At 43.7% G+C, this 13,140-nt stretch overlaps 1 protein-coding gene across 1 annotated transcript in view; it reads left to right on the top strand.

Moving 5' to 3' along the window:
* LOC126272216 (mRNA cap guanine-N7 methyltransferase) overlaps positions 1–13,140 on the top strand; it is a 107,817-nt gene that overhangs the window by 30,205 nt on the left and 64,472 nt on the right. The window contains exon 5 of the mRNA XM_049974916.1: positions 4,057–4,224. Coding sequence (XP_049830873.1) covers positions 4,057–4,224 — 168 coding nt within the window. The remainder of the gene's footprint in view (positions 1–4,056; positions 4,225–13,140) is intronic.

Raw genomic sequence — 13,140 nt, 5'->3', positions numbered from 1 at the left:
CTGGGCAATTTTAAAAAAGTCTGTTCACACATTTTTGGCCAGTTTTTGAAAAGTTTACATGACCGTATTTCAGGAATGGTTTGAGGTAAAAAATTGAAATTTCGTATTTTTCTTAGTTTGAGCACCACCATAAGTATACCAACTTTCAGCAAAATCTAAGAGGGTGAGGTAAAATTTTTATTTAAAGTGTGTTGATTTGACATGGAATGACTCATGTACAGAACATACGTAGTGCTACAACTACCCACTTTGTGCTGAAATGCTTCTCATTTGCATGCACAAACATCTTAAACACTTCACGCCAATTTGACATTTGTTGCCTGCCGCATTTATGATTTGGCAATTTTAACCATCAGCAGTATAAATTATAGTGTGTTCTTTCTGTTGTGACATTTCATTTGAATTAAGCATAAGGCACTTACTGAGGAGAATTATTGCAAAATGTTAATTCCAATGTGTTAGTGTGTTTAATGACAGCTCTCACCATGTTCCTACTTACTCAACTTCTTAAGCATTCCTAATAGAGGAATGGTTCTATCATTTGTTGGACAGCCTGAACATGTGTCAACTACCACCTTGTTCTGTTATAACAAGTTTTCTCAAGTTTAGTTGGATGGGTAGCTAAAACTAGTGTTTAAGAATAATTACAGTTTCAGATACAGCTGTGTTCAGTGCCAGTTTCAGCCCACTCAGCATGTGTCTTACAGATTGGCCCGCCACATCTTTGATCTCAGTGCAGCTTGCCACACCACAAATACCAGATATCCACTCCGCAGCATGCTACACTGTCCACACTACTTGCATGTTCACCACTTCAGCCCACTGCCTGTGCTGTGGTGCACCTTATATGTGTTTGCTACCTTTTATAACTGACGGGAAAAAATATTACTTTGAAGGCGTGTATTGATGGAGTTCTGCTGTGTGTCAGTATACTATTACATGTGATTATCAACAAAGCCACTGCAAGAGTGCAATGCCTTCCGTTCTGTTAGATATGTGCTTGATTTGCACTATTTGGAAATTAAGATTCAATCGAGAGGAAAGATATTTTGAAATTGTTGTTGTTGTCACATAAACTTTTCCAGTAATAATAATTAAACACCAGTGTGCATTTTGTAACTGGCTGGGGGTGAAAAATAAACTGGCATCACTGTGAAGCATGCATGGTCAGACTTTTGTTGAAACCACTGCCTATGTGCCCCTGAAAATGTAATTGAGAAAATAATAAATGAACATTAGCAGAGGGCTTTGCTAATAGATACAGAACATAATGCACCAGAGGCAATAGGCTGGTCTGGTTGGCAGCCTCACCGAGCAAAATGAGGGCTGCCGAGGCTTGTCAGCACGGTCTGATTAGCTTAGCAAGTCGTGTTTTGCTGCAGAGTCTCATGAGCCGGACGGGCTAGCCTGTGATCCATACAAGTTAGGCAATGAGATGCGCATTGAGTGGACTAAAACTGGTATAGTCCTGGGTGCCACAACTTTCTGTAGAAGGGACTTAAGCATCTGTTTAGGCAGTATGATCCACTACATAGTCTGACAGTATGCTCTCAGAATACAACTGTATTATTCAGTTATACAAGAAACTTAATAAGTTTTGTGTAAGTGTATCTGTTCATTGAATAAACGGGAAGTCAATAGGTTTTACTGGTTTTCTTGTGGTTTTTGCATTTGCTAGTTAGCTGCATCAGTCCAGAGGCTCGATGAAACCCAACAAACCTTAATTACTTTCTTTTTCATATTAGCATCTTTCTTTTAGTTTCAAAGTATTTTTGTCATTAATTGAAGGTTCTTTTAACAATTCTGAGTAGAAAACAGGATTCTGTTTCAAGGTTATTTATTAACATATCAATTACATTTGTTGTTGTAAAGGCAGAGACAGCTTTCATTCATTGATAATATACATGAAAGTAGTCCATATCATTGAATAGTATTTCTGTTCAGTAGATTTAATATTTTTCACTTAAATGTCAATCCAGTAATTTCAAGTTCAGGGGTGGAAGTTATTTAATGCTCTTAATTGCCCGACATTTTTTGTCCAGTAAATGTTCTTGTTTCACTTTTTGTTGAATGCTTGATACATTAATAGATTTTACTTTGACTATATACAGTATAAATAATGTAATTATGAACAGATTGTGCCTGTCTTCAATCATATTTCAGAATAAACTGCCCATGTGAATTGCATTAATTATGTAGTGTGACTGTATGTTTCTATATTTCATTTATTATGGTATTATTATTATTATTATTATTATTATTATTATTATTATTATTATTTATTAATATCATTTAGTGCAGTGAGGCACTTAACAAGGCTGAGTCCATCATCTAGCGATCACTCGCAGTTGGCTAAAACGTGGCAGCAACCAACAGTGATACTGCGAAATTTTGCATCAGTAGAGAAGTATGATACCACTTTGTCATAATCTTGTAAACTCCATACAACAAAACAAAGAAATTGAATTGCATAAGTATTTTTAAATAAAGCTTCTATGAATACATTGATTTATATATGTTTACCTCGCACTGCTCAGGCTAGAAAGATGTAAGTGCTTTCATCAGTATCTGACTCTAAAAGTTAATTAATGACTTGAATACAACTAAATAAAAATTTCAGTTACAAAGCTTGAATTGTCGAAGGGAGGACAACATTTTCTTTGAAAATGGCAGCAAAAAGATTGCAGGGATATCAGTAATATGACAAGAAGTAAGTCTTTGGGATATGAGCTGGTGCTGTTCAGTTTGGGTGAGTGACAGGAAGTAACATGGGTAGCCATGGTTGAGTTTTGGGGAACACTATTCATTCAGACTGTTTTTAAAGATACGGAGTGTGACATACAAAACACACAGTTTTGAAATATGCACAACTTAGTTTACTTGCAGTATACTACATACACAGAAAACAACGTATGCCAATACAATTGAACTCGTGAATTCTCAAAGTTGTGTATTGAAGACAGTATCCAGACGATGCTATCCATCAGTTTGGACACAAGTACTTGACAAATTGCATCATTTAAGTCTTGTGTTGTATGTTGTTTCTCTGCATACACCCTGGCTTCAGTTATTATAATAAGCCAAAATCACAGTATGATAAACTGGTAATTCTTGGGGTAACACATCATCACTGAAAGCACGTATTGGGTGGAACTTAGCTTTCATGCTTGTCATAGACGTTTCTGCTACGTATGCTGTTGCCCAATCCTGTTGAAATAGTATTCTCGCAGGAAATCCAAGCCTTATCAGCCCAGTTTGCACAAAGTTATGTTGCCACTGCTCCCTGCGTATCGTACATCTCTCATGGCTTGTAGATACCATTGGTGGAGCTGTTGTGGAAGTTGCCCAGTATACACAGTTCTGTATATTCCTTGCTCCAGTTGAACAGACACATAATTTGTCACTCACTGTTGCTAACGGTATTGGCATAGTCGATGAAATTGATGGGCATTTCCTGCAGAGGGTTCCATATTGCATGAAATCTGTGCCTTTCAGCTTATGCAAAATCATATTTTATTTGTTCACTTTGATGTGAAGAATATATATTAGGGATTTTCTCAACACCATTTACATAGGATGTAGGTGCATAAGTAAGGATTTGGACATGTAGTCATATTAAGAACTTGAAATAATTGAGCACACATTTTCATCCCACCCCCACCCTTCCCCCCCCTCTCTCTCTCTCTCTCTCTCTCTCTCTCTCTCTCTCTCTCTCTCTCTCTCTCTCACACACACACACACACACACACACACACACACATATGGGGGCGCACGCGCATGCGCTCACACACACACACACACACACACACACACACACACACACACACACACACACACACACACACACACAAGCTAAAGGGATGTTTTAGAATAAAAAAAAAAAGTAGGAATAATTGTGCCATTAAATATTTCAGGGTCTTGTGAAAGTGTTTAATGTGCTGAGAGATGTGTTTGCAGTACTTGATTTCAGCATTCTTCTTATGTTGTGTAACTTACATTTACTTGTATGTTGCTTCAGAGGAATAGTTTTATATATCTGATCAAATTTATTTTCAGGTACCGTCTACAAAAATCGGGAAAGACGTCTTTTGGTAATGAAATATATTTTGTAGATTTTGAAGGACGTGTGCCCCCATACCCATTGTTTGGTACAAAATACAATTTTCACCTGGAAGGTGTAGTTGACTGTCCAGAATTTTTGGTTCATTTTCCAACATTTGTCAAGTAAGTATTATTTGGTGGTATTTTCTCTCCCTTTTTCTAGTGGAAGGGATGACTGATCGACTGATGAAAAGAGTATGGTATAGACTTCACTGTGGAACACAATATTAATGTGCAAAGGTTCACTTGCAGGGATAAATCTCAAACTGTTTTTATTTTAGAAGTTTCCCTTTATTCAAATATTATATGCCATTGATTCCATCCTCTATCAAAAGTTTTCATTACTGAAAATATTATAGATCAAAAGAAAAATTCACAAGAGGAAACAACAAAATTACAAGGAGACAAATGCTGGACCAATCCTTATCTTTAGGAAATGAAATTTCAGTACTGCCAATGTTGTTGTTGTTGGCGGTGGCGGTGGCGGTAGATGTCGGCGTCGTTGTCTTCGGTCGGAAGATTCGTTTGATGCAGCTTTCCATGCTAATCTATCTTGTGCAAGACTCTTTATCTCAGCGTAACTATTGTAACCTATATCCACTTGAACCTGCCTACAATAATCAAGCCTTGCTATCTCTACAATTTAACCTCCATAGTTATCTCAATTACCTTGTTCCTTGAAGCCTCAGAGTGTGCCTTATCAGTGATTCCTCCTTTTAGTCCTCCCAACCACCACACCCCACCCCACACCCCTTTCCCCCACCCTCAGGGGACTTGTGGCTCTTTCATGAGTTGGTGCATGGCGCACATAAGGCGCTGAGCTATTGTGGCCCTTGCTTCCTTCCTGGGCTGCGTTCCCTTACCCATGCCCCTCCCTCTCTCCCTGTCCTCACTCCTTCCCTCTGTCACTTTCTTCCCCTCTTGGGTTTGAGCTCCTCTTTTAAATTTTGTCAGCACAGTGCAAGCCAATTGGGGAAGTACACCTTACTTAGTCATTGGCGTGTGGCCTTACCAACTTTTTCATTCTTTCCTTGTCATCATCCTTTTAACATTCTACAGCCAGCAGGGTAATCAGTTCTTGTAGTGGGGTCATTATGCACTCTTTTGATTGAGCCCCCTCACAACCACTTCTGATACCTGGGCTGCTACCTGCCCATGTAATCCTAGGAGTGGTTATTTGTCATCCTGGCAATGGACACTATGCCAGATGGCCCTTCCTGTGATTGACTGATGCCCATGTGGACAACCCCTGATCGAAGTGAGGATATCGGGGTGGACACTTTGCTTGTGAAACATATTAATCCACAAAAAAAGAAACTAGCTGTTGTTCTACAGCCATCTCTTTAGTTGGGCATGGATCCTTTAATGCTCATTCTTATGTCTCTGCAGCCTTCCCTTCCCTCACTATCCGCTAGGAGGAGGGCCAAGCTCACCGGCTTGGGGTGGAAGCCTTTCCCTGCCGTGTGGTCTGCACCAGGTCTGACGGGGATACTTCCACCACCACCAAGCTGTTATTTTTGTGGAAGCTATCAAAGACAAGTTTTGCAAAGTATGCTCTGTAAGTGAGATATGGTTAGGTTTGCCGTAGATCAGAACTACTTCTGTGGCCCTTTGTGCCCATGACCATCTTGGTCACAACCCAATGTCAGTTGCTTCTCACCAGTCTTTGAATATTGTTCAGGGTGTCATTTTTCACAGGGAACTTGTCCTTTAAACTGATAAGGAATTTCAGACTAATCAGGAACTGCAGGACATTAATTTTGTTCAGAAAGACCACAAGGCCACTTGCAATGATGCCTGTGCCTTTGGCATTTGAGGTGGTTACCATACTGCAGAAGGTCAAGGTTGTGGTTTATCAGATGCTTACAGTGTTTGCGGACCTCTGTGCGGTGAATGTGGATGCCCACACCATGAAGAGAGATCATGTGTTCTGCCACCTATGCATGTTATGACGACCATCAATCTCTACACTCTCGGGATTGCTCGATTTATAAGAAGAGAAATAAGATACAGGAGTGTAAGTCAGCACAGTGCAAGCCAATTTCATCAGAAATACGAACATTATCACCAGGTGTGTATGACAGTTAACTTTACCTCTGTTGCATCTCTTGCCCCTCCTCCTTCTTTCTTATCCCAGTCTCACCCCATTTCCTCTCCTCCTCCCTTCTCCCTAAGGTGTCGCTCCCCCACCCCAGCCGGAGAAGTGTGCCCCTTCTTCAGCATCTGCTGTTGATTGAGACCCCAGCATCTGCCCGACTGCAGACTTGCTGCCAAATGTCAGCTGCACAACCCTCAGCTCGTGCGCTCCAAGGTCACTTGCTCACTCTTCAGTTCCAGATCTCACTGGAGTCTGTTTGCTGTCTGCCCTGCTTTCCTTGACATGCAAAAGAGAATAAGAAGAAACATAGGTCCCAGCACAAGCCCCTAAGGTGCCTCCCGGTAGTGCAGACTGCCCCCTCGCAACCTGAGTCGGACTTCTCATTTTTTGTTTATTCATGTCACCCCGTCCTTGTTTGTGGAGGATGGTGACCCAGTGGTGTGACCAGCTTTGGTCCATTTGCCTCCCAGTTGGATTCCTGTTCCATGCTTATTCAAAGCATTTATACTGGATACTATCATCACCTTCAGGAATTGCAATCCCTTATTTCGTTCTACTCTGCAGCTTTTGTTACTCTCCAGGAATCTCATTTTACTGATGCTCACTCACCACCCTTCATGGATTCTGTGCATTCTTTTGAAATCAGGTCAGTCGATCGTGTTTGCAAGTTGGTCCATATGGACGTTGTTAGTATGTGGATCCCTGCTTTGTCAGTGATGTGTCTCCCTCCTTACAGGCCACCTACATCCACTGCCCTAACTGCCCTCCCTTCCTCCTCGTGGAGGCTGCATGTTCTCGGGAAAACTACGGCTGTAGTTTCCCCTTGCTTTCAGCCGTTCGCAGTACGAGCACAGCAAGGCCGTTTTGGTTAGTGTTACAGGAAGAGATCAGTCAATCATCCAGACTGTTGCTCCTGCAACTACTGAAAAGGCTGCTGCCCCTCTTCAGGAACCACACGTTTGCCTGGCCTTTCAACAAATACCCCTCCGTTGTGGTTGCACCTATGGTACGGTTATCTGTATCGTTGAGGCACTCAAGCCTCCCCACTGACGGCAATGTCTATGTTTCATGGGAGGAGGGGGGGGGGGGGCGGCACCTTTAAAACCTATCAAGGTCCAAAATTCTGGTTGTTATTCTATGGCTGTCTCTGAGTGGTAACAGATCACTGAATGCTACTTCTTATGACCCTGTGGCCTTCCATTCTCTGCTACATACTGGGAGGAAGGTTAGGCTGGCTGGCTTGTGGTGAAACACTTTCTGTACTAGGACGGACAGGGACACATTCTCTGTCACAAAGCCATTATTTTCTGTGGAATATGTCAAACATAAGTTTAGTGAAGTGGAATTTCTCAGTGAGATGTGGTCGGGTTCCCTACTGATTACAAAACTACTTCTGTCACCCAGTCTGCAGATCTTTGTGCGTGTGATCATCTTGACACCGTCCCAGTATCTATTGCATCTCACCAGTCTCAGATTATGGTCCTGGTAGTCATTTTTCATAGAGACCTCATCCTTCAAACTGATGAGGAACTCTCTGGGCCAATCTGGAATGATGGGGCATACATTTTGTTTGACGTGTGCCAATCACACTGATAACAACGCCTTTATTCTGGCATTTTAGGCAGATACCCTCCCAGAGATGCTCAAGGTTATTTGTTATCAGTGTGACATGAAGCCGTATATTCCACCATCCATGAGGTGCTTCCAGAACTTACGTTTTGCGTACATCTTTCCACTGTATGGCAGACCCTCTGTGGTGACTGTGGACACCCTCTCCGTGAGGGGAGCCCCTGTGTTCCACCATCTGTGATTGTTAATTGTCACTACCATCACTCTGTGTGCTCACCAGATTGCCCGGAATATAAGAAAGTAAAGAAGATACAAGAATAGAAGGCCCTGGATTGTTTGTCTCACACTGGGGCTTGTCAGAAATTTAGCTGACTTCATCCTGTGTCAGTGACTTCTGTTTTTGCCTCTGTTACATCCTTTCCCCTCCACCCCCTTCCTTACTGCAGTCCCACCCCCCTCTCCTCTCCCCATCCCCTGTGGTTCCCATGCCCTTCCCTCCAAGTGCCACTCGCTCCTCGGCTGAACGGTGCCCCCATTCTTTGGCACCCCCCAGTGATGGAACTCCCTTCTAGGGCTCCTCCTCTCAGCGTCTCTCTGGCCGAAGCCCTGCTACCACAACTCGACCATGAGACACACTGTCTGTGTGCCCCAAGGTGGGCCGCCTTCTTCTGGTTTCAGAACTTGTAGAAGCCTGCTCTTCCTCTGTACCCTGCCCCCCTCAACCTGTGGAGGAGGAGGAGGAGGAGAAACAAAGTCCTAGGAGAAGTGACCCCAGCCTCCTACACCCCACCCTCATGCCTCCAGAGGTGATATCTCCCCCCTTGCAACAAGAGTCTGACTTTTATTTAAGTATCCTGTTCTCTTTAGTGTTGGATGGTGACCCAGCAGCATGATTGGCTCCAGCTTGTTTGCCTCCAACTTGGATATCCACTCCGTGTGTGTTCAGTGGAACTGAAATAAATATTGGCATCACCTCCCAGAGTTGCATTTTACTTGGCTGCTTTTGTTGTTCTCCTGAAATATTTTACTGACACTCACTCACTAACTCTTTGTTGATTCTGTGCTTTCTGTCGGAACCTGGCCAGTCCTTTGAGGGCTTCTGGTAGTGTCTGCATGTTGGTCTGTATGGATATCGTTAGTACATGGATCTAACCTTGTTCCTCATTGAAAGCAGTTGCCGTCTGTGTCCATTTCGACTCTGTAGTCACAGTTTGCTATATTTCCCTCCTGACAGGCCACCTAAATCTGCTGCCCTAACTGCCCTCCTACAGCAACAGCCCCCCCTCCCTTCCTCCTCCTCCTCCAAGATTTTAATGCCCATCACCCTTGGTGGGGCAATGCTTTTTCATCCAATTGGGAGCTTTTCATTGACCAATTTCTTGTGGACCATGATCTGTGCCTTATTAATGATGGTTCCCCTACTCATTTTAGTGCTGCATATGGCACTTTCTCTGCCATTGATCTTTTGCTTTCTTTCCATCCCCTTCTTCCTTCCATACACTGGTTGCCACACGATGACCTTTGTGATAGTGACCACGTCCCGTTGATGATCTCATTCTCTTCCCATTTCCTGATGACAAGGTTATCTCGCTGGGCTTCCCATCATCTTGATTGGCCTCTATATACCTCCCTGTTTTTTTTTTTTTTTTTTTCCTTTTTTTCCCACCATCTTTGTCAAGTTGTATTCAAGTCATTTGTGATCTGTCTGATAAGATAATTCGCACTGCTGGTGTTGCTGTTCCCTGCTTGACAGGCCCCACTCACTGTCAGCCATTTCCATGCTGGAGCACGGCCAGTCGCTGTTATCTGTGATTGTCTTCGCGCCTTGCAACATTTTAAGCGGCACCTACCCACTGCCGGTCTTGTTACCTTTAAACGTCTTGGTGTCAAAGCCCACTACTTAATCAAACAGAGCAAACGGATGTGTTGGAAATGCTTTGTGTCCTCTCTAGGTTCTTGTGTCCCCATTGTCATGGGTGTGGGCTACACTCCGCATCCCCCAAGGTGGCCAGCAGCAGTCTTCCATTCCAGGACTTGCCTTTTCTGGTGGTCCTTGTACAGATCCATCAGTTGTTGCAGAACACCTTGCAACCCATTTTGCGATGTCAACAGCTTCAGCCTTATGTCCAGCTGCCTGATGTGTGGAAATAGTGAGCTGAAGCTTCCTGCTTATGTTTTACCCCTTGTCAGGCGGAAACCTACAATGAACCGGTTACTGAATAGGAGCTGCTTCTGGCTCTAACTTCTTCCCAAAATTCAGCTCCTGGCCATGATTACATCCATAACCAATTGCTTCAACATCTCAATCCTTCACAATGACAATATCTCATCCAGGTGTTCAACCTTATCACTAGTTTCAATTTAGTGGTCCCAGCTCATGGTTTCCTATGCCATTACCATCCTCTCTTCCCCTGCTCACTGCTCCTATTCTCTTCTTTTTGCAACTTTGGGCCATCTCCCGCCCACTGCCCACCCTCGGTTGGGCCTACTGGTTTTGTTTTGTTTTGCTTTGCCTTGCTTCTCTCTGTCATGACTTTAATCTCCCCTCCTTGTCTTCTTCCCCATGTTCTTTCCTGACCGCCCTCCCCTTGGTTAGTTCGTCAGCCCCAGATTCAGATGGATCTCTTCCGCAGGGTCCGAAAGCTTCGTTGCTCTAATGGTTTTGTGTAGTGTGTTCCAAATGCTCTTATGGGAGTTGCAGGATGCCATTGTTTTTGACACAGATGGCTCTAAATCTGCCAATCATTTGGGACATGCCTTCACGTCTTCTGTCGGCATGAAACACCATCTCTTGGTGTGTCACATGTGGGGTGTTTACCGCATAATTAATAGTCGCGTGTCAGCGTCTCTGCTTCATTAAACAGTTCTCTTTCACCCGAGTTTTGTTAGCTAGGGACTCAATGAGTGGCCTTCAGGTATTGCTCGAAGTTTTTCCCTGCCATGCCTGGATCTCTGCCGTTCACGACTTTCTTGCTGATCTTGGTGGCTCTACTGCTTGTTTGGTTGATTTCCTTTGGGGTCCTGACCATGTAGGTATACCAGGTAATGAATTTACTGATAGTCTGGTTGGGGTTCAGACCCCTCCAGGGGTGGATTTATGACTTTACATCAAATCTCTTTTTACTCAATTGCATGCCAGCTGTTGAGAGGCTACTCCCTGGTCTTATAAACTTTGCACAGTCAAGGAGACTTGCATTACATGACGTTCTTCCCCCTGCCTCTCCCGGCAGGAATCTTCCATCCTTTTTCTACTCCGCAGTGAGGCCCCCCCCCCCCCCCCCCCCCTTCCCCTTTCATAGTTTCCGGGGTCCCCTCACAGTGATCAGTGATTCTTATTTTGCTGGACTGCCCCCACCTTGTGGTCCTTCATAGTAAATATCTCCTTCCACCTTCCTTGTTTAGGCTATTATCGAACAGCCCCCACATCGTTATGTCTTTCCTCAGTTTTCTTCATGAAAGTGCTTTGTCCTCTCAGGTGTAGGTCCTTGAATTTTCCTCTGGGATTTGAGTCCCTCAGTGTAGGCATTGGTTATGGAGGCCTTGACCTTACCTCCACACCAGCCAGATTCTCCTCTACGTTTCCCAACATTTTGTGTGATCTGTGGTGCTGCTTTGTTTCCCCTTTTCTTTTCCTGGTGTTTTCATCTTTTATCATGAGAATGGTATATTGTTGGTGTCAGGATGTGTTGGTGGTGGTGGTGGCGGCGGCACCACACCACATATATCGTTTCTAGGGCACCCCTGCTCTCACCATTTCCACCCACCCCCCTCCTGTTCTTTCTTCTTCCTGCTGCCCTGTCATTCCTTTTTTTCTTTTTGTTTGCATTGTATCCGTTTTTCCTTGACAGGGCTGTGCTGTCTGTGTTGTTCCTCCCTTGATTAGATCATGGCAGCGATAACCTCGCTGTTTGTCCCCCTCCCCTCCCCTCCTCCCTCCCTCCCTCCCACCATCCAACCAACCAACCATCAAGTACCTCCTCAATTTGCCTCACAACGGCTAAGTGTACTCTGCTTGCCAACAGCACTCGGCAGACTGGATGGTATGAAGGAAACCGGTATTACCAACGTGGCAGGGCTATTGGCTTCGCGTGCAATCACGTGGTTATAATTAAACTGACAGTGTTAATATTGCTGCAGTGTGGTCTGTATTCAAAACAGGTTGCTGAAACATCGTAGGTATGTTCATTTAAGCAGTCGGAATGTGGTGTGGATGCAAGAAAAGGGGAGGAACGACCAAACATATGATAATGATGGTTCTGGCCTATTTATTAGGATATGGTCACAAGTTAAAACGTGTTCAGTATGGTCTCCTGACTCGGCAACATTTTGCATCTGTAACACAGTATGAACGACAGTTGCTCACAGCATGTTCCGTGTAATCAGAGCTATATGTCATCACATGCTATCTGTGAGGTTAGGAAAAGTCTAGAGACATCCCTTGTAGACACGACTTTTTAGATATTGGCACAACCAGAAGTCACTTGGATTTGATTACTGGGATCTGAAAGTCACAAGTCTCGAAATTACGTAGAGATGATGCGGTTGTTGACGCAGGTTTCTCGAAACAAAACTTTCACCAGGCAAGCAAAATGTGGTGTCATCCCATCTTGCATGAAACTAGTGGTGTGGACACAGTAACATTCCTGCAAAGCATGAATCACGTGCTGCAGAAAGATGTGCTTATGACGTGCAGATGTAATTGTACACTTAACAGACCTGCAAGGTGCCATCTCCTCGAAGAAAAACAGACTGTGAAGGAGCTTGTGAAGTCACACCACAGAGTCACATAAGCTGAATGCAGTGGTTGTGCCTGCACAATATTTGGTGGAGTAGAACCTCATATGTGAAACTTCCGGCATCTATAGAGTAAGAAGTGCCTCATCCATCCAAAGAAGGTTCCCCAGCGGCATGTCATCCATTTAAATGTGAACAAAAAACTGAAGAGCAAAGCCATGGCATTGTAGTCCATCTTGAGGCTTCATTTGACACACATTCTGAAACTTGTAGCGATACTGTTGTGAAATGCACTGCAAAATCTTTTTAACTATTGACCAGGGGAGAGAGAATTCCTGTGCCACTGCTTGAGCGCTGGCTTCAGAATTGAAGACGTGTGCTGCACGGTCCACTATAGCTACAGCAAATTGATCAGAAACTGTCATGGGAGTGAGCTGCCTCCCTAGCTCTGCTTCATTACCTAATTTACTTGTTTCTTCAAATTTCTTTATCATATTCTTTAGCCTTTTTACTGATGTAGCACCTCTTCGCAGTTGTTGCTGTCAACTATTCCTGCAATGAGGTGCTGCTATTGCTGGCATTCTTTTAACAGAAATTCAGTAACAGTGCACAGTCATTCTTCTCAATAGCTATTGTGT

Source organism: Schistocerca gregaria, chromosome 5 (assembly GCF_023897955.1).
Source record: "Schistocerca gregaria isolate iqSchGreg1 chromosome 5, iqSchGreg1.2, whole genome shotgun sequence".
NCBI classification, from domain to species: domain Eukaryota; kingdom Metazoa; phylum Arthropoda; class Insecta; order Orthoptera; family Acrididae; genus Schistocerca; species Schistocerca gregaria.
Note: the sequence above shows the minus strand (reverse complement) of the source record. Positions and strands in the feature narration are given on the sequence as shown.